At 44.3% G+C, this 21,569-nt stretch overlaps 1 protein-coding gene across 2 annotated transcripts in view; it reads left to right on the top strand.

The window, feature by feature from the left end:
- The window catches only part of XRCC6 (X-ray repair cross complementing 6), a 30,457-nt gene extending 9,037 nt beyond the window's left edge, over positions 1 to 21,420 (top strand). For both annotated transcript variants that reach the window (XM_060112223.1, XM_060112222.1), the window contains 8 exons: positions 657 to 840; positions 5,539 to 5,725; positions 7,436 to 7,604; positions 8,335 to 8,496; positions 11,570 to 11,699; positions 12,880 to 12,980; positions 16,812 to 16,925; positions 20,961 to 21,420. In XM_060112223.1, the coding sequence (XP_059968206.1) occupies positions 657 to 840; positions 5,539 to 5,725; positions 7,436 to 7,604; positions 8,335 to 8,496; positions 11,570 to 11,699; positions 12,880 to 12,980; positions 16,812 to 16,925; positions 20,961 to 21,157 (1,244 nt within the window). In that variant the 3' untranslated portion in view covers positions 21,158 to 21,420. The remainder of the gene's footprint in view (positions 1 to 656; positions 841 to 5,538; positions 5,726 to 7,435; positions 7,605 to 8,334; positions 8,497 to 11,569; positions 11,700 to 12,879; positions 12,981 to 16,811; positions 16,926 to 20,960) is intronic.
- Positions 21,421 to 21,569: the final 149 nt, after the last annotated feature.

Genomic DNA, 21,569 nt, shown 5'->3' with positions numbered 1-21,569 from the left:
CCACTGGACCTCCAGGGAAGTACCCACCCTGTTCTTTTAACTTGGCACTTAATTTTTTTTGCTTCTTTATAGCTGATGTCAAATGGTTGCTTTTCACCCTTCAGAGTAAAATGAAACAATAAAGTGAAGCTGGGGGAGACCCCTATGTCATATTCCCAGTGAAAATGACCAGGCCATTAGTTGTCTGAAGGGCTCTACCTGAGGGCTTTTCTTTTTTTTTCTTTTTTTTTTTTTTTGCCGTACGCGGGCCTCTCACTGTTGTGGCCTCTCCCGTTGCAGAGCACAGGCTCCGGACGCGCAGGTTCAGCGGCCATAGCTCACGGGCCCAGCCACTCCGCAGCACGTGGGATCTTCCCGGACTGGGGCACGAACCCATGTCCCCTGCATCGGCAGGCAGACCCCCAACCACTGCACCACCAGGGAAGCCCCTGAGGGCTTTTCTTGACTTTAACGCCACCACAAATGGTGGTTATTTGAATAAGTTGTCTGAAGTCATTAGAGCAGCTGATCCCCTTAACCACTTTCTCTAAGTCCTGAAAATGTTTATAATCAATCTAGTTCTTTGGGAGCTTTTAACAGCATATTTAAACTTAACTGAAAAAAATTCTCCCTTGCTGGAAATTGTTTCCCCTCACTTTTGTCTGTCCTCGCTCCAGGTATCTTCCTTGACTTGTTGCACCTAAGGAAACGTGGGGGCTTTGACCTATCCTTGTTCTACAGAGATATTATCAGCATAGCAGAGGATGAGGACATAGGGGTTCACTTTGAGGAGTCGAGCAAGCTCAGAGACCTGTTGAGGAAGGTTCGCGCCAAGGAGACCAGGAAGCGCGTGCTCTACAGGTAGGCACTAAGCCTGGGTCATCTGTCCACGAGGCCCCTAACTGATCATAAGCAGTGCATGGCTTTGACCTCCCTGGCTCCTTAACTCTGGGCTGTACCACTGCCTCACTGTTCCTCTAAAAAACTTGCTTTAGGGCTTCCCTGGTGGAGCAGTGGTTGAGGGTCCGCCTGCCAGTGCAGGGGACACGGGTTCGTGCCCCGGTCTGGGAGGATCCCACGTGCTGCGGAGCAGCTGGGCCCGTGAGCCATGGCCGCTGAGCCTGCGCGTCTGGAGCCTGTGCTCCACAACGGGAGAGGCCACAACAGTGAGAGGCCCGCGTACCGCAAGAAACAAACAAACAAAAAAAACTTGCTTTATTTCAGGATAGCACAAGCTATTTGCTTCTATTTCTCTAGAAAGAGCTGGTATGCTGTTTCTCCAAAATAAAACAGCTCTCCACTCCTTTGGGGTAAACAGTTGCGGCTAACGGTATCCTCAGTTGCACTCACTAGGACATTGTCTGTTTTCTTCTCTGTAAATTGGGGATAACGACAGTACCTGGTATAGAGCAAAAACTCAAAAAATTTTAGTTATTATCATTGCTGTTAAAATTGTTATTCTAATTTCTTATAAACTTGAGACCAGTAAGAACCAGGTGGTTGGATTATCTTCCTTTAGAGACCTTTGACGTTAGAATCCAAAGGCCGCCTCAGTGTTTCTTCCTAAAGAGCATCAGACTTTCATTTTAGACTAGTTTCCTCAGTATAGAGGAATAAGACCATTGGTAGTTTTTGAGCTGTTTTCAAGAGATTACTGACAATTCTACTAGAAAACCCATGAAATTAAATATTTTAAGGAAACCATGAAGCAGCTCATTGCTACAGTTATAGTTTTGTCATTGTTCTCCTTTTCCTCCCAGGAACTATTTCTCTTTCCTCAAACAATCACCCTGTCACCTTTTCTCCTTCCTGAAATAGTGGAATATTGTTACTACTACAATTTGGAAATCTACACACATTGGTGGGAGTGGCAGGGGGCATAAAATGGCGGTTAAAAGTAGGTTCTAGGGCTTCCCTGGTGGTGCAGTGGTTGAGAGTCCGCCTGCCGATGCAGGGGACGCGGGTTCATGCCCCGGTCCGGGAAGATCCCACATGCCACAGAGCAGCTGGGCCCGTGAGCCATGGCCGCTGAGCCTGCGTGTCCGGAGCCTGTGCTCCGCAACGGGAGAGACCACAGCAGTGAGAGGCCTGCGTACCGCAAAAAAAAAAAAAAAAAAAAGTAGGTTCTAGAGTCAGATTGGCTCGGATTCTAGTCCTCTGCTGCGTGACCTGGGGTAAATCATGTAACTTCTCTGAGCCTCAGTAAAATGGAAGCAAAAATGGTCCCTCTTTATAGGGCTGCTGTGATGATTAAATGGAATAACGTAGTAATTATAAACATTAGCTGTTCTTACTATTTTGTGAAAGAGTCATTATAGGATACTTGGTAGTAATAATAATAAATTGGAGCTGTTTGAGAATTAATTGCCTAAGGCTTAGAAAATTATTACACTTATTCTTGCTATAATAAAATAATAGAATTATTTTATTGCATAATTATTGTGTGCCAGGCACTGTCCTAAGTTCTTTTTTTCTTTGAATTTTATTTATTTTTTATACTGCAGGTTCTAATTAGTTATCCATTTTATACATATTAGTGTATATATGTCAATCCCAATCTCCCAATTCATCACGCCACCACTCCCACCCCTGCCACTTTCCCCCCTTGGTGTCTATACGTTTGTTCTCTACATCTGTATCTCTCTTTCTTTCTTTCTTTCTTTTTTTAATAAATTTATTTATTTATTTTTGGCTGCATTGGGTCTTTCTTGCTGTGTGTGGGGCGTTGCAGTTCATGGGCTTCTCATTGAGGTGGCTTCTCTTGTTGCGGAGCATGGACTCTAGGGTGGGCAGGCTTCAGTAGTTGCAGCACGTGGGCCCAGTAGTTGTGGCTTGTGGGCTCTAGAGCACAGGCCCAGTAGCTGTGGCGCACGGGCTTAGTTGCTCCACAGCATGTGGGATCTTCCCGGACCAGGGCTCGAACCCGTGTCCCCTGCACCGGCAGGCGGATTCTTAACCACTGCGCCACCAGGGGAGCCCTGTGTCTCTATTTCTGCCCTGCAAACCGGTTCATCTGTATGTCCTAAGTTCTTTGTTAACATAATTACCTCATTTAATCTATAAAAATAGTGCTTCAGTTGGGTTGAAACCTACCCATTAGTAACATTTATTAACCTTAAATCATTTCAGATGAAGTTTAACATAAGCAGCTTGTTTTGTGCTGTGGGCTTTCACATTTTCCTTTCCTTGGTATGACATAAACCACATGATGTTATACTATAACTCTGTCTTAACTTAGAGTTATGACATTTTCAAGGTCGAAAGGTACCTTAGTTTATAAATGTGAACATATAATATGGGGTGGGGGGACTAACCAATTTGCTCTTTTGGTTCAGAAATAGAACCAAGGTCACTTGAAGCCTGAGGCCAGAGTAGACCACATTGACCAGTGCTTTTTCCCAGGATACTAAAATTTAGAGGGCACAACAATTTTTAAAAACTACTTTTGCAGATTGTGCAGTTTTTAAATTGGTTACATTTATTGTCAGCTCTCCTTCAGCAGCCTTTAAACAACTGTGTTTAACACCTAGTAAGCCGGAATAATTTAAAGTAGGAAGCCATCAAATGGGTGGTGTTATTACTAATGCCCATCTGTTACTAACACTCATCTCTGGGGCACATCATACATTACCAAATTGTACCTACCAGGTGCTTGCTCCAGGAACCTAAAATTTCTAGTCAGGGCTCTGTCCCAAACCAATGTTCTTTCTACTGTGTGAACCAATATACCTTTGAACTAGTTATAACTTGTTTAAACATGTTCTCTTCTTTAAAGTAAATACTGCTAAACATTCTACAACAGTGAAGATTGGGTTATTAATTTAAGACTTTTCTTCTTTTGGGATAAAGGTTTTAAAGCTATAAATTTCCCTCTGAGCACTGATTTAGCTGCATCCTATACCTTTTGATATGTTGTGTTTTCACTTTCATTCAGTTCAAAATCATTTTAAATTTCCCTTGTGATTTCTCCTTTGACCTCCTGGGTTATTTAGAATTGTATTGTTTACTTTCCAAATATTTGAGGTTTTCCCAGATTTCTCTTTGTTGTGGATCTCTAACTTAGTCCCATTTTGGGTAAAGAACATATTTTGTATGATAGCAATCCTTTTTTTTTTTCTGGTTGTGCTGCACAGCATATGAGATCTTAGTTCCCTGACCAGGGATTGACCTGTGTCCCCTGCAGTGGAAGCGCAGAGTCCTAACCACTGGACCACCAGGGAATTTCCAATTTCAAATTTTTTAGATGCATTTAGACTTGTCTTGTGTCTCAGTATATGGTCTATCCTAGAGAATGTTACGTGTGTGCTTGAAGAGAATGTGTAGCACAGGTTATTTTTCTGTTCTGCCTTTTTTCCCCACAGTATTGTATTGTAAATTTTTTTTTTTTTTTTTTTGCTGTACGCGGGCCTCTCACTGTTGTGGCCTCTCCCATTGTGGAGCACAGGCTCCGGACGCGCAGGCTCAGCAGCCATGGCTCATGGGCCCAGCCGCTCCGCGGCACATGGGATCCTCCCAGACCGGGGCACGAACTCGTGTCCCCTGCATCAGCAGGCGGACTCTCAACCACTGTGCCACCAGGGAAGCCCTGTAAATATTTTAGCATGTTGTCTTTATTATAGAACACATTTTCAAGAGGTCCTATTGCTGCTTAAGATGTTGATATAAATACTCTGGAGCAAAATGTTATAATGGAAAAGTACCTGAGCTTTGAATCAGACATACGTGAATTTGAATACCAGTTTTCATTAGTTGTATGTCTTTGGGCAAGTTAGATAACATCCCTGAGCCTCAGTGTTTTCATCTGTAAAAATGACAACAACAAGGTTATTGGGTAGCCAGAAACTGACTCTTGACTAATTTCAGAATATTAAAACAAAATCCTGAACAGGATGGGTAGTATAGGAACCAGGGTGGTGCCAGGAATCTAGAAAATAAGAATTATTGACAGTGTCTTTGGGGTACCACTATCAGCAAGCATCCTCTCCAACCGTGTCCTTTCTTGGTCACTGTTTAAGACCCAGATTCTCAGGAGAATAAGTCTGATGGCTTGAGCCTGGGCCAGATGTGCCCATCTCTTGGTCAGGGTAAAGCATAGAACCTGGATGAACATTTTCCCAAAACTGCAGTGGGGGAAGGGTGGTTCCCTAAGAAAAATTGGGGTTTCATTGTTAAAATAAGAGGGAAGGTATACTAGACAAGCAGAAGCAGCAGATAATATAGTACTTATAGGATTATTATGATGATTAAATGAGAGTAACTGTAAAGTGATTTGATAAATTGCTAGGCTCAATTTAAAAAATCATTATTTTTATTATGGTACATTCTTTATCATTATTTTAAGGAGTTAACAATACATTCTGAGACTAATTTTTTGCAATATAGACCCTGAGATGTATTACAGCAAACTCCATTGTATTATTAAAAAGCTTTATATTTGTATTCGAAAAGCTTAAGTTATTGGAGAGAATAAAACAAATCAGGGCCTGGGTGCCATGAATGAATTTTAGATAGGAAAATATACTCTTTCTGTCCAAATTAAAAATTTTTTCTCTCCTTCAGGTTGAAGCTTAAGCTCAACAAAGATGTAGCGCTCACTGTTGGCATTTATAATATGGTCCAGAAGGCTCTCAAACCTTCTCCAGTGAGGCTTTATCGGGAAACAAATGAACCAGTGAAAACCAAGACCCGGACATTTAATGTAAATACAGGCAGTTTGCTTTTGCCTAGCGACACCAAGAGGTCCCAGGTAGGTCTCTGCCTTCTTACTGAATTTTGTCCTGTTGAAGAGTTAACAGGGAGGGGGAGACATGATCAGCCTAACTAGTTAAATAACTTTCATGTGCGCATCTTTCTAGCCAAGCTGTTGTCATTACCCTTTGGAATATGGCATCTAGATCAGTAATAACTTGGGAACTAGGAAGTTAGAGCCAGTATTTGGAAGAGGTGTCAGTGAAAACTTCAGCCCTCGATCAGACAGCACATGCTACTCTGAGTCTTAACAGTCTAATTCCAGTACAGTGGCAGAAATTGTTTTATAGTTAACTAGGGAGATGAGCTAGGGAAAGAAAGTGTGTTAGGTGTGAAGTGCCCTCGTTTTAGGGAGAGTTTTTTTTTTTTCTTGCCAAACTAACCAGTTTTTCCTGTGCCTTGAAATGATACCCTCATGCCTTTCTTAATCTGAAAGACAGACTAAGGATGCAGAACATTCTCTCTCCTCATCCTCTCACCTTTGTTCAATCTATAGAAGGATTTTTTTAAAATTGAAGTACAGTTGATTTACAAAGTTCTGTTAATTTCTGCTGTACAGCAAGGTGATTCTGTTATACATATATATACATTTTAAAATATTCTTTTCCATATGGTTTATCTCAGGATATTGAATGTAGTTCCCTATAGAAGGATTTGATATCTGAAATTAAAATCAAGTGAGTCATCCTTCCTTTTTAGTTATGCAAAACGTGGGAGAGCGATTTTGCCTAAGTTCAGGACCTAGAAGGATCAACTAAGTGACTAAAATTAAATATTATTTTGATTCAACCCTTGAGATGTCTTTTGGAGCACAAATTTCAGGCCAGAGTGTCTTGCCCTACTTTTCAAGCGGAGAAGACGACAAGAAATTTCTCCTTCCATTTTGGAAGTAGCTAGTTTTCCATGTTGGTTTATTCATAGGCAGTAGCTCTTCCGGTTACTAAGTTTCTTTCTTGATTAACTGTGCCTACAAAAAGTCTTAAGGGCTCTGTTTTTGTTTATAAAACCCAAATTTGACCTTTACTAAGTTCTGTTACTAATCACATATTTAGGATCAAAATGCAAATGTTAAAGTTTGGAAGTAGTGTGTGTGTGTGTGTGTGTGTGTGTGTGTGTGTGTGTGTGTGTGTGTGTGTGTGTGTGTGTGTGTGTGTGTGTGTGTGTGTGTGTGTGTGTGTGTGTGTGTGTGTGTGTGTGTGTGTGTGTGTGTGTGTGTGAGCCTCCTACACTGAGACCTAGCACAATACCTGACGTAGGTCCTCTCAATAAGTAGGTAAGGTTTGAGCATCCTTTGTGTGTCAGGGATAATGCTGAGGGTTTAGTACACATTAAATGAGGGAAGGAACAAATGCCTGAAGAGCATGGCCTTTAGCACCAGACAGATGTGGTACAGTTCAAAGCCCAATTCAGTTGTATACTCTGGAGCAAGTTAACGAACTATAGAGCTTCAGTTCACTCATCTGTAAAACAGAGTTTTTAACATTTACTGCCTAGGATTGTTACAGATGATAAACTGGGTGGCAAAAGTAAAGTGCCTGGCTGGCACTCAGTACACGTCAATTGCTGTTGATAGCAGGAAGATGCCTCTGATGAGCTCTCTTCCTCCTCCTTAGAAGAAAGCTGATCTTAACTTGCTAGTGTCATATGGCAACCATTTCGCATCTCTGTGTAGCCTCGCTATGTGGCCCTTGTTGTTCCCCTTCTATAGACCTATGCGAGTCGTCAGATTGTATTAGAGAAAGAGGAAACAGAAGAGCTTAAACGGTTTGATGAACCAGGTTTGATTCTCATCGGTTTCAAGCCCTTGATAATGCTGAAGAAGCACCATTACCTGAGGCCCTCACTGTTCGTGTACCCCGAGGAGTCCCTGATAAATGGTAAGGGGCATAAACCAAGGATAAACGAATAAGCAACGCAGAAGGCAATTTACTGAGCAGCATTCCTAAATGGCTGCTGCTGGAAACTATATAGGATGTGTTACTGGGTATTTTGAAAGTGTTTCATGCTCAAATAAATTTTGGAAATGTAGGACTAAACAAGGTTAAAGAGATTTCTTTAGGAACTATAATATACTGATAGCGTTGTGAATATCCAGGAGGGGATATAGAATTAGCATATTTAAAACTTAGTTGCTATGAAATTCTTTCTTTGAGGCATCAGATAAAGAGTTCGGGAAAAACAAAAAAACAAACCTGGCTTCTTCCCTAGTGTTGCAATTAAAGATGATATGAACTTGGCCATTGGGTTTATTTGTGCTGTCCAGACCTATATTCCTCTGTGCTATAGCTAATGAACCTCCCGGATCTGACCTGACTGGTTTTCATCCGCAACTAGGGCTTATGTCATTAGCCTAATGATAGTAAAAGTGAACTGACAGTAATAATTCATACCCCTAAATGGAGTATTTGAGGTGCCCTTTCCTTTCTCTTCCTTTCTGTGCCTCTACTACCCTCACTTTACCCTCACCTCTGGGTCCATCACCCCTGACCTATCAAAGTATCATAAACGCTTTTAAGAAAATGGAAGAGAAACTGTAGGTTTATAACATGGGCTAAGAAAGGAGGAGACATCTTTAGGATATAGACCCCCGGGATGTTTGTTTTCCAGGGAGCTCAACCCTGTTCAGTGCTCTACTCACCAAGTGTCTGGAGAAGGAGGTCATGGCAGTGTGCAGATACACACCCCGCCAGAATATGCCCCCTTGTTTTGTGACCTTGATGCCACAGGAAGAGGAGCTGGATGACCAGAAAATTCAGGTGACTCCCCCAGGTATGTGAAGGAGATAATTTCAGTGCTTCTGAACCTTGCTTAGCCGTGGAGTCATTCCTGGGATACCAACTCAGACCTGCTGAACCCGAGTCTCCAGGAGTCGGGCCTGGGAAATGTGTGTTTATAAGATTGCACAGGTGAATTTGATGAACAGCCAGGTAAGGCTGTCAAATATTGTTGTGCAGTGCACAGCATGTACAACTGTACAAGGCAGCTCTGCAGCCAGGGTTGAGAATTGACTTCATAGGGACTGTTTGAAGGTTACTGGCATAAGTTCATGGGGTCTCACTGCTGACACGTTCTTTACTAAAAACCATTGTTTGGTACCCTTGTAATATTTAATGGTTGGTTTATCTCTTGTGTACACCAAAGCAGTGAGGTATCATGGAATGATTGTGGGGTTTTTTTTGTTTTGTTTTGTTTTTTGCGGTATGTGGGCCTCTCACCGTTGTGGCCTCTCCCGTTGCGGAGCACAGGCTCTGGACGCGCAGGCTCAACAGCCGTGGCTCACGGGCCTAGCTGCTCCGTGGCATGTGGGATCTTCCCAGACTGGGGCATGAACCCATGTCCCCTGCATTGGCAGGTGGACTCTCAACCACTGCGCCACCAGGGAAGCCCTTTTTTTTAAAAAAAAAAATATTTATTTATTTATTTGGTTGCTCCGAGTCTTAGTTGCAGCAGGCGGGCTCCTTTGTTGTGGCTCTAGGGCTCCTTTGTTGTGGCTCCAGGGCTCCTTAGTTGTGGCTTCAGGGCGCCTTAGTTGCGCCTCACCTGCTCCTTAGTTGCGGCATGTGAACTCTTAGTTGCAGCATGCATGTGGGATCTAGTTCCCTGGCCAGAGATGGAACCCAGACCCCCTGCATTGGGAGTGCGGAGTCCTATCCACTGCAACGCCAGGGAAGTCCCATGACCGTGGGTTTTGAAGTCACCCTTGACTTTGTCTTATACTTATGTGTCTGAAAGCTCACTTTCTTTTTTTTTTTTTTTTTTTTTTTGCGGTACGCGGGCCTCTCACTGTTGTGGCCTCTCCCGTTGCGGAGCACAGGCTCCAGACGTGCAGGCTCAGCGGCCATGGCTCACGGACCCAGCCGCTCCGCGGCATGTGGGATCTTCCCAGACCGGGGCATGAACCCGTGTCCCCTGCATCGGCAGGCGGACTGTCAACCACTGCGCCACCAGGGAAGCCCTGAAAGCTCACTTTCTTTTGTTTTAGACCCTTCTCTGCCACCTGTTAGCTGGCCACATTGGGCAAATAATTTAACCTTTCTGTTTATGTTCCTTATCTTCAAAGATGAGAATTCTTTTTTTTTTTTTTTTTTTTTTTGCGGTATGCGGGCCTCTCACTGTTGTGGCCTCCCCCGTTGCGGAGCACAGGCTCCGGACGCGCAGGCTCCGGACGCGCAGGCTCAGCGGCCATGGCCCACGGGCCCAGCCGCTCCGCGGCACATGGGATCCTCCCAGACCGGGGCACGAACCCGTATCCCCTGCATCGGCAGGCGGACTCTCAACCACTTGCGCCACCAGGGAGGCCCCAAAGATGAGAATTCTGGAACACCTTTCTCTCAAGGTCACTTCACATTTGAAATAAGTTAATAAACATATAAGTGCCTAGCACAAAGCAGCCAACAGATGACTACCATCAGCCAACTACTAGTAGAAGGATGACTACTAGTCATCCTTCTTTTTAAAAAATATTTATTTATTTATGGCTGTGTTGGGTCTTTGTTGCTGCGCATGGGCTTTCTCTAGTTGCGGTGAGCGGGGGCTACTCTTCGTTGCGGTACATGGGCTTCTCACTGCGGTGGCTTCTCTTGTTGCAGAGCACGGGCTCTAGGCACGCGTGCTTCAGTAGTTGTGGCGCACGAGCTCTAGAGCGCAGGCTCAGTAGTTGTGGCGCACGGGCTTAGTTGCTCCGTAGCATGTGGGATCTTCCCGGACCAGGGCTCGAACCCATGTCCCCTGCATTGGCGGGCTGATTCTTAACCACTGCGCCACCAGGGAGTCCCATCCTTCCTCTTTAGCCATGCTAATAAAAATTATAAAGTAAGTCTTTGAATGTGTTATATTTCCAATCCTGGTCATCTGAATGCTCAGGAACACCTTTTATGTCAGTTCTGACGCTTTGTCTCTCAGCTCTGTGCTGATGAAGCAGAGGCTCTCCAAGCCCCATTTCTCCTTTGCCAGCGGGCTCTTGAGGAGGCTCTGTCAATAGTGGGCGCTAGAGGGAGACATTAGGGCCGTGGAGAGCTAAGAGACTTCCTCTTGCTCAGTGCTGTTGGCATTGCCAGCAAGGGCTCTTCACCTGGCAGCAGCAGTGGGTTCCAGTCTGTAGATTTTTGAGTCTTTCTAGAACCCGTCAGCAACTGGACAGGGTCAGGCTGGTAACTGTTACCTCTTCTCTTCTAGCACATGGTGGGGACTGGGGAGCAAAGGGGAGAGGTTGAAGCTCGGAGGAGGGGCCGACAGAGTTGGATGTAGCCCTCCAGGGAGGGGCACTGTCTACCTGGTTCTGGGTGTATGGAAAAAGCTGGCGGCTGGAAGCTGGCTGGGGTGACACTGGCAGGAACAGGAAGTACCTGAGAAGGAGCACTCCTTTCAGGTCCCCCTCTGGAGATTCCAAAGGGAGTCTGCTAGGCAGATGCTAATGGGAATCAGCTGGTAAAGGAGAAATGGGATTTGCAGGGTCCCAGCTCCAGCAGCACAGCACGCAGAAGGGTGAATTGGAGCTGAGAAAAAACGACAGCTCAGGAGACTTCCCTGGTGGCGCAGCGGTTAAGAATCTGCCAGCCGATGAAGGGGACACTGGTTCAAGCCCTGGTCCGGGAACTATAGATCCCACCTGCTGCGGAGCAACTGAGCCTGCGTGCCGCAACTACTGAGCCCGTGCGCCACAATGAGAGAGAAGCCTGCCGCGCTGCAACAGAGATCCTGCTTGCCTCAACTAAGACCCAACGCAGCCAAAAATGAAATAAATTAAGTTTTTTAAAAAAGGAAGTAAAACGATAGCTCGGTGACTGAAACCTTTCGTTGAGTCAAATCTCCGAAAACATGTCTTTCTTTCTTTCTTCTTCAGGCTTCCAGCTCATCTTCTTGCCCTATGCTGATGACAAACGGAAGGTGCCCTTTACTGAAAAAGTCATGGCAAACCCAGAGCAGGTAGACAAGATGAAGGCTATTGTTCAGAAGCTCCGCTTCAAGTACAGGTGAGTGATGGGTCATTCACAGGCTTTCTTCTGGAACTACCTCCTGAGTTGAAGGTTGTACTGGAGATGTGAGTTAAGCATAAACCGAGAGAATGTGATTTTATTCTTTTTCATTTACTGATAGATAATTAGTCTTTAGAAGCTATAGGGAGGGTGGAAGTTCTTTTATTGAAGGCTCTGGAATTGTGCTAAGGGTTTACAGCTGGTTGACCTGCTGTGTTGTGCTTAGAAAGCCAGGTTAGTTAGTTGAACAAGCTCTGCAAAGCAGCAGTAAGGAGAAGATTCTTGGTTGGTCTTCTCCTTGATTGTTTGTTGTCACACGGTGAGTAAAAGCAAGTAAATCCAGTGTAAATTGTCATGGGGTTGAAAAAATGATTATATAATGCACATAGACCATCTCCCAGAACCTGTATAAGGTGACACCAAACATAATTTTTTTCACATTTCGTCTTTTGTCTCTGGGCTACTTCCCTAACTCTTCCTACCTGTGGGCAAAGTGACCTTCTTTCTCCAAAGGAAACCTCCTGGTGTAGTCCTTTGTTGGGCAAATGGAAGCATTGTTAAGGTTCTACCATGTGCTGTGCACTGTTCTAGATACCACTCCAACAGTATCTCATTTATTCTTCATGAGAACCCTGAAAGTTTTGGTGCCCATTTTACAGGTAAAGAAACTGAGGCTTAGAGGAGTGAGGCAGCTTGCCCAGACTCACCCAGCTTGAAGGAACTGGAGCCAGGATTCAAGTCTAGGACTGTATGCCTCTAGATTCTTTCTGTTTTTACTTTCATGTTCTATCGAGTGTGGGAAGAAAGAATACTCAGGTTCGTTGTCTCCCCACCTCCCACCATCCCTCTGTTATGTCTTCTCTGTACTTACCTCCTCTGGCCCTGCCTCCTCTGTTTCTGTCTCTGTCCACAGCTTCCAGTGACAGACAGGTGGGCAGGTATTGTTTTGCTTTAAAATTTGCTTTTGGATCCCTAGCATCGGACAATAAAGTGAAAGTTGGAAAGAGAGTAGTTGATTCAAGAGATAAGATTCCCAACTGTTTTACCTGGGCTGTATTTCTCAGCTGACCTTGGGCCTGCACTGTCTCAGTTGGGTTTTTAACTTTATTATTTTATTTTTAAAATGTTTAAATTTTTATTTTTTAACTTATTCATGTCACTGTTAATGTTTTAACAGAAGTGACAGCTTTGAGAACCCAGTGCTGCAGCAGCACTTTAGGAACATGGAGGCCTTGGCTTTGGATTTGATGGAGCCTGAACAAGCCGTGGATCTGACACGTAAGGAGGCCGTGACTGAGTTGAAAAGTTCTTTTCGTGGGAGGCTTTCATGTTGATTTTACTCTGGACCAGTAATTTGGATGCATTTCCTAGCACCCTCTAAGTATACAACCTGTGGTCCAGATCATCTCTGCCTGAGAGATTTCCTAGACCAGCTTAGATTGCCTGGGAACGGGTTTGGCCGATTCTGCAGTAAGAGGAGGAGGACGTGCCAGGCTTCTGAGACCTGCCTCTGACGTAGACCATCCATGACTACGTGTTGGTAAAAGTTAAAAACAACAATCTGCAGCATTTATTGAGTGCTTAACTGTGTGCCAGGCCTTGTTGTCCTGTGTGTTGACTCGTTTATTCTGCATGACTATGAGATAGGTTCTGTTACTGTCCCTAGTTTGCAGGGAAGGGAGTGATTTGCCCAAGGCACTAAGTAGTAAGTGGTGGCTGTCGGTGCAGAATCCAGTGAGTCTGGCCCAGAGCCCTTGCTCTGAACCACTACGCTTACCTTACTGCTGCTCCATCAGACGGCGTGCTCTGCCCTGAGGAAATGGACCTCGTTACCCAGCATGGAGGACATTTGCCTGGCCTCCCAGGCTGAGGTGCTCTGAGCTCCCTGCTGGTCCCTTTCTGGATTGTGGTTCTCTCATGTACTTCGTAAGAGGATGTGTGAAGTTTAGCGATGTAAGTAAATACCCACTGGAAAACAGATTGGATTTAATAAAGACTCTTGACAGAGGTTGAAAAGATCAGAACAGTTAGTTTGGCCTGCTTAGCTTCCCAGTTATTATTGATCTCTTTCATGCTAGCGCCAGCATTAAAAGCATGAGTTGTTGGACGTGTGTCATGGTGGTGACTGTCAGCTGGGCCTGGCAGAAGAAGGACCCTTGAGTGAGGCAGCCCATCTCTTCCTTTATGGCCTTTAGGCAGATCAGGAAGTAAATTGCCTAGTCTCTAGCAAGATGGCTAGGGACACAGACTTTGGAAACACCCGATGTAGGTAGATTTGAATCCCAGCTCTCTGGCACTTATTTAATTGTGTGGCCTTGGAACAATACTTAATCTCATTGAAGCCCAGTTTCCTTATTGGTAAAATGGGGATGATGATCTGTCCTTACAAGGTGTTAACACTCGGGAAGGTGCTCAGAACACAGTTGTTCTCCTTTATTCCACAGCCGTGTGCTCTGCTTCCTCACTAGCGCCTCAGCCTCTTGCATTCTCTCGTCTGGCCCTATACTTTCTGGGAGAAAGTCTTGTTTTCTCTTGCTACTTCTATTTTTCAAAAACAATGTTGGCTGCTGTGGTGTTTCCTGTAAGCTAAATGTCTCAGGTTCCTGTCTTTAGCCCTTTCTTCTCTCCTTTCTGTTGGTTATGTTATCCACTCCAATAGCCTCAAGTATGACCTCATGTCCACAACCCCCAAACCTGTATCTCCAGCCCTGTCCTTTCCTCTAAGCTCTGGCCAAAGCTTCCAGCTGCCCAGGTGACATCTACTGAAGGCCCTGGGTATCCTACTGCTCAAACATGTGACCCCTTTGACTCTTTGTTCTTTCACATCCCTCGCTCACTTCTAATCAAATGTGTCTGCTGCTTCTCTGTGACACAGTGATAAGGCTTTCTTTTAATAAATAACTTATCAAGGACTCAAAATTGTTTTCTTTCTTCTTTTGGCTTTGTCACACCATACTGTTTTGGTTTTTCTCCTATGCCTGTGGAGACCCTAAGACCTCTTTGCTGGACCTGCTTCCCTTTTTTCTCCTCTAACATGGAAGTGTGCTGGGTGATCCTGGGCGCCATCTTTCTCTGTCCTCTCACTTCTCCCTGCATGGCCTCATCAGGCTACATCAGTGGTTCTAAGTGTGGCCCCTGGACCAGCAGCACTGGCATCTCCTGGGAACTTGTCAGAAATGCAAATTTTGAGTCCTACCCCAAGCTGACTGAATCTGAAACTCAGGTTGAGGCCCAGCAACGTGTGTTTTATTTTATTGTATTTGGCCATGCCGCATGGCATGTGAGATCTTAATTCCCCGACCAGGGGTCGAACCCGTGCCCTCTGTATTGGAAGCTCAGAGTCTTAACCACTGGACCACCAGGGAAGCCCCCAGCAACATGTGTTTTAACAAGCCTTCCCTGTGATTCTGAGACATGCCACTGCCTCTAGCACATTGGTTCCAACTTTGGCTATATAGCAGAATCATCTGGGGGACTTAAAAAAAAATCTGGCTCTTTAGGCCTCACCCCAGACCAATTAAATAAGAATCTCCTGGGCATCAGTACTCTTTAAAAGTCCCCAGGTTGGGCTTCCCTGGTGGCGCAGTGGTTAAGAGTCCGCCTGCCGATGCAGGGGACGCGGGTTCGTGCCCCAGTCCGGGAAGATCCCACATGCCACGGAGCGGCTGGGCCCGTGAGCTATGGCCGCTGAGCCTGCGCGTCCGGAGCCTGTGCTCCACCAACGGGAGAGGCCACAACAGTGAGAGGCCCGCATCCCCCACACACACACAAAAAAAGTCCCCAGGTTGAGAACCAAAGCTCAAGTAGAGATTCCTGTAACCTGGAACATGGGGCTTCTGACATGGCGGGAGTGCAGTTTGACGGTGATGTTCTGCCGTCTTGTAGGTACGTACACCACAGGGCAGGAGCTCCCCTCTGTACTCTGCAAACGTGGTCACATGAGGAGATGAGACATTCATCTCATCACGCTTGCCCTTGATGTGACCCAGCTCTCAGCAAAAGCTCTACAAGCTATACAGTTGTAAGAAAGGAAATAAAAATATTATCTTTCCCCCAGAGCTTCCTTTGCCTATTGCATTTGCCTTGGGGAATGTTCCTGCCATCCCAACCACTCACCTCGTCCCCCGCCCACCCCCACACCTCTTATTCCATCCATAAGTCCTGCCAGTGCTGTCCCTTCTCAAGTTACAGTCCCATTGCCACCCCCCAGCCCCGGGCCACCCCACTCACACACACTGCTTCAGCCTTCTGTCTCACCTTCCGTCAATTCATCCTCTACACAGCTGGCAGGCAGGGTGATCTAAAACATCCATCTGATCACGTCGCTCCCCTGCTCATAGACCTTCAAAGTTTCCCCACTGCTTTTAGGATAAGGCCTAATTCCTGGGCAGGCATTCGAGGCTTCCATGACCTCGCCATGCTTGTCTTTCTAGCCTCCTTGCTGGTCCTGCCCATCTCACACCCTGCCTGCGAGCTGTGTGTCACTGGCTGTCTCTCACCCCTGTGCCTTCTGCTTAGACTAGTATCTGCCTGAGGAAGGACACTCAGCTTGCGAGACTGCTGCACAGTGTCCTTCCTGACCCCTCCTGTGTTCCGGCGTGCCCTGTACGGTCCCTTTCTTCATGGCACTGTGCAGCTCTATTGCATTGGTTTTTTTTACCACCTCCTTATGCCCGTGGACTGTAAGCCCTGAGGGTGCAGACTCTTGTTTGAATCCACAGGGTCTAGCCCGGTTCTCAACTCTACCGCTTCCCAGCTGTTTGACTTCAGGAAAGTCATTTAACGTCTCTGATTTCCACCTCTGTAAAATGGGAAGACAGGTTTACCTACCCCAGAGATTGTCAGGAGGATTAAATAAAAATAATAAGTTTAAAGCATTTAGGAGAGTGCCTGGTTGTCAGAAGTGCTCATTAAGTACAATTGTTAAAAGCTACTTGGTAAATGTTAGACTTCGAGCAAATGTATTCATGGCCAGCTCAGCTGCCTTGTGGACCCTCCCCCATCTCAGCAATTAAGTATTTTCTCCTCTGGTCCCAGTAGAGTTGGACTGGACAGGAAGCCAGGGCTTGTGACTTCACAGACCACTCTTCTTGTGTTTTTATTTTCTAGTGCCCAAGGTTGAAGTAATGGACAAAAGACTGGGCTCCCTGGTGGATGAGTTTAAGGAACTTGTCTACCCACCAGATTACAATCCTGAGGAAAAAGTTCCCAAGCGAAAACAAGGTAAGGAGCTGGATGTGGATGTTCAGTGGGTTTTTGGGGGGTCTTTTTGGTTTTGTTTTGCTTTGTTTGTTTTTTTGGCCACGCGTGCGGCTTGCAGGATCTTAGTTCACTGACCAGGGATCAAACCCGGGCCCTCAGCAGTGAACTTGTGGAGTCCTAACCACTGGACCGCCAGGGAATTCCCAGTGGGTTATTTTTTAAAGTTGCCTTTATAGTCCTATCACAGAGGATAATGTCCTTTCAGAAATTGCTATACAAACCTACATATTTACAAACACAACATATTTCAGTACAAATGAAACAATATTCACATTGTTTTCTAGTTTATTTTGTTACTCAGCTGTATATGTTGGGCAGGTATTTATATCTACATTCACGTATCTACCTACTTAAAAAAAATAAGGCTACAGAGTACTTCATTGGATAGATATACACAATTTATCCAACCAGACCTTTACTGATGGATAGATATACTGCAGTGAACAGGAACCACCATTGCCTACTGGTGTGAGCAGTTACACAGCATAAATTCTTAGCAGTGGAATTGCTGGGTCAAGGTGTAGACATTTAAATTCTGATAAGAATTGCCAGTTTGCCTCTGAAAAAGTGATACACTTTATACCCTATCCAAGAAGGGATTGGTGTGTTTCCCTACACTCTCACCAATTGTAGACTTTATATACTTTAAAAATTATATATTCACAAATAAATAATAGAGGGAAAATGTATCCCGTTTTGATTTGCAGTTCTTCAGTTATGAGTAAGATGTAGTTTTACTGGACTTTTTTTTTTTCTGTGAGCTCCCAGTTTGGGGCTTTAACCATTTTTCCTACTAGACTGTCCTTTTTCTTACTGCTGGACCCAAACAAAATGTCTTTACTGCGACTCTCACATTTTTCAGGACAGCACATTGTGAATTCGTCAGCATTCGGGAATAATTCTGTCTTAGGTTGTAATCCTTTTGGCTATCTTTGCTCAAGTAAAGCCAAATTTGGGCCTTGCTTGCCCCTGAGACCCATGAGGAAGTGGAGCTATGAGAGGTTAGGTTTGTGGTCATTGCGCTTTCTCCCTTTTGCATCAGAAGTGATTCCTCCAGTGCCCTGTGTGCTGTCATAACTTTTCACACCTGTGTGAGTGTGATTTATGTATTTGTTTATCTCACTCAGCCTGCATGTTCTTATCGCCTAGCATGGTGCCTTGGTACTGACAAGGTGCTCTGTAAATGCTTTTTGTTTTGTTTTGTTTCCAGTTTTATTGATATATAGTTGACATACACCATTGTATAAGGTGTACAACATAATGGTTTTCTTAAAAATAAATTTATATATTTTTTTCATTTTTGGCTTCATTGGGTCTTCGTTGCTGCGCGGGCTTTCTCTAGTTGCGGTGAGCAGGGGCTAGTTTTCATTGCTGTGCACAGGCTTCTCATTGCGGTGGCTTCTCTTGTTGCGGAGCACAGACTCTAGGCACGGGGGCTTCAGTAGTTGTGGCATGTGGGCTCAATAGTTGTGGTGCATGGGCTTAGTTGCTCCGTGGCATGTGGGATCTTCCTGGACCAGGGATCGAACTCATGTCCCCTGCATTGGCAGGTGGATTCTTAACCACTGCACCACCAAGGAAGTCCCTACAATGTAATGATTTGACTCATATATATCATGAAAAGATGACCACAGTAGGTTTAGTGAACATCCAGCATCTCATGTAGATAGAACATTAAAGAAATAGAAAAAAAAATTTTTTTCCTTGTGATGAGAACTCTTAGGAATTACTCTCCTAACAATTTTCATATGTAACATACAGCAGTGTTCATTATCTTTATTACGTTGTACATTCCATCCCTAGTACTTCTTTATTCTGTAAGTGGAAGTTTGTACCTTTTGACTGCCTTCATCCAGTTCTCCTTGCCCCTACTCCCCACTTCTGGTAACCACAAATCTGATCTCTTTTTCTATGAGTTTGTTTGTTTGTTTGTTTGTGAAGTATTATTGACCTCCAGCACAATGTTAGTTTCTGGTACATAGCATAGTGATTCAATATTGCTATACCTTTCAAAATGATCACTACGATAAGTCTAGTTGTCATGTGTCACCAAACAAAGATGTTACATAATTATTAACTATATTCCCCACAGTTTACATTTCATTCCTGTGACTCATTTATTTTGTAACCGAAAAAAGCTTATACTTCTTAATCTCCCTCACCTATTTCTCTCCTCCTCCCAGCCCACCCTGGCAACCACCTGTTTGTTCTCTGTATCTATGACTCTGTTTCTGTTTGGTTATGTTTTTTCATTTGTTTTGTTTTGTAGATTCCACATATAAGTGAAATCATATAGTTTTTGCCATTCTCTGTCTGACTTATTTCGCTTAGTATAATGCACTCTAGGTCCATCCGTGTTGTCATAAATAGCAAGATTTAATTCTTTCTTATGGCTAATATTCCATTGCATATATGTGTACCACATTTTCTTTATCCATTCATCTATTTATGGGCACTTAGGTTGCATCCATATCTTGGCTGTTGTAAATAATGCTGCAGTGAACATAGGGGTGCATGTATCTTTTTAATTAGTGTTTTGTATTTCTTCAAATAAATATCCAGAAGTGGAATTGCTGGCTTGTATGGTAGTTTTGTTTTTAATTTTTGAGGAATCTCCATACTATTTTCCATTAACCAATTTACATTACCACCAATGGTACATGAGGGTTCCCTTTTCTCCAGTCTTGTTATTTGTTGTCTTTTTGATAATAGCCATTCTGACAGGTGTAAGGATATCTCACTGTGGTTTTGATTTGCATTTCCCTGATGATTAGTGATGTTGAGCATCTTTTCATGTGCCTGTTGGCCATCTGTATTGTCTTCTTTGGAAAAATGACCTTTCAGGTCCTCTGCCCATTTTCAATTGGGTTGTTTGTTTTTTTGATGTTGAGTTGTATGAGTTCTTTGCATGTTTCAGATATTAATCTCTTGTCTGATATATCATTTGCAAATATCTTCTTCCATTCATTAGGCAACCTTTTTGTTTTGTTGATAGTTTCCTTTGCTGTGTGAAAGCATTTTAGTTTGATATAGTCCCATTTGTTTATTTTTGCTTTTGTTTCCCTTGCCTGAGGAGACATATCCAAAAAAATATTGTTAAGACTAGTGTCAAAGTGCATACTGCCTGTGTTTTCGTCTAGAAGTTTTATGGTTTCAGGTCTTACATTTAATCTTTAATCTATTTTTTAGTCTTTAAAAAAATCTTTAATCTATTCTGAGGTTTTTTTTTTTTTTTTTTGCAGTACACGGGCCTCTCACTGTTGTGGCCTCTCCCGTTGCAGAGCACAGGCTCCGGATGCGCAGGCTCAGTGGCCATGGCTCACGGGCCCAGCCGCTCCGCGGCACGTGGGATCTTCCCAGGCCAGGACACAAACCTGTATCCCCTGCATTGGCAGGTGGACTTTCAACCACTGCGCCACCAGGGAAGCCCTATTTTGAGGTTTTTTAAAAATATGGTCTGAGAAAGTTTGATTCTTTTGCACGTAGCTGTCCAGTTTTCCCAACACCATTTATTGAAGAGGCTGTCTTTTTCCCATTGTATATTCTTGCTTCCTTTGTCATAGATTTATTACCCATATAAGTGTGTGTTCATTTCTGGGCTCTCCATCTGTTTCATTGACCTATGTGTCTTGTTTTGGGGCCAATATCATACTATTTTGATCACTGTAGCTTTGTAGTATAGTTTGAAAGTATAAATGCTTTTCTAATGAAGAAAGGAAGGAAGGAATGACTTGCTTACCCAGTGTGATCAGCAGTTTCGGGTAAACTGATAGGACTCACTACTTTCAACTCCCTCCTAGACGTGATACGTTTTTTTGTGTTTAGCTGAAGCTGCCTTATCAAGACACCTGTCTTCCCCATGGTGTTCTAGGTAGGCATCACAGCTTTATGGAAAATGGTTAACTGCAGCCCAGATCATATGAGGGCCCCCATGCAGTATAGCTGGGATCCCCCTGGTAGCATTTCCAATCACTCCCACCTGACCTGTTTCCCCAGGTGATGAAAATTCTGGAAGCAAAAGGCCCAAGGTGGAGTTATCTGAAGAGGAGCTGAAGGCCCACGTCAGCAAGGGCACACTGGGTAAGCTCACTGTGCCCACACTGAAGGAAGCCTGCAGGGTGTACGGGCTGAAGAGTGGGATGAAGAAGCAGGAGCTGCTGGATGCGCTCACCAAGCACTTCCAGAAGGCCTGACCAGAGACCATACAGCCAGTTACCCTTCCACATTGCAGCCAGGTGGCTTGGTTTTGTTTTTATCAAGTTAAAACATGTTCCTCCTGAGCCAGGAAGAGTCTGGCTGACAGAAGCCAAGGACTTTGTTTACAAGACTTTCTGTTATCATGGAGACAGCGTTGCCATCTCACTTTGCTGTGCCTTACTCTACTGCCTGAATAAAGAGCCCTAACTTTGTACTATATATTGTTCACACATAAAGATGTGTCTGCTTTGCATCCAAAGATGCCATTGGCTGTTAGCTTAATTTTCTCTCCCACTGGGAACGCATTTCATCACAATGGAAATAAAATAAATATCAATGAGGGTAGGGAAGAGTGTGACAGTTAAGGACAGGGGAACATAGTTTAGGAATGACAAGCCCTAGTAAGGT

Source organism: Mesoplodon densirostris, chromosome 11, assembly GCF_025265405.1.
Source record: "Mesoplodon densirostris isolate mMesDen1 chromosome 11, mMesDen1 primary haplotype, whole genome shotgun sequence".
Classification (NCBI taxonomy): domain Eukaryota; kingdom Metazoa; phylum Chordata; class Mammalia; order Artiodactyla; family Ziphiidae; genus Mesoplodon; species Mesoplodon densirostris.
The sequence above is the reverse complement of the archived record's forward strand: the minus strand, read 5'-3'. Positions and strand labels throughout refer to the sequence as shown.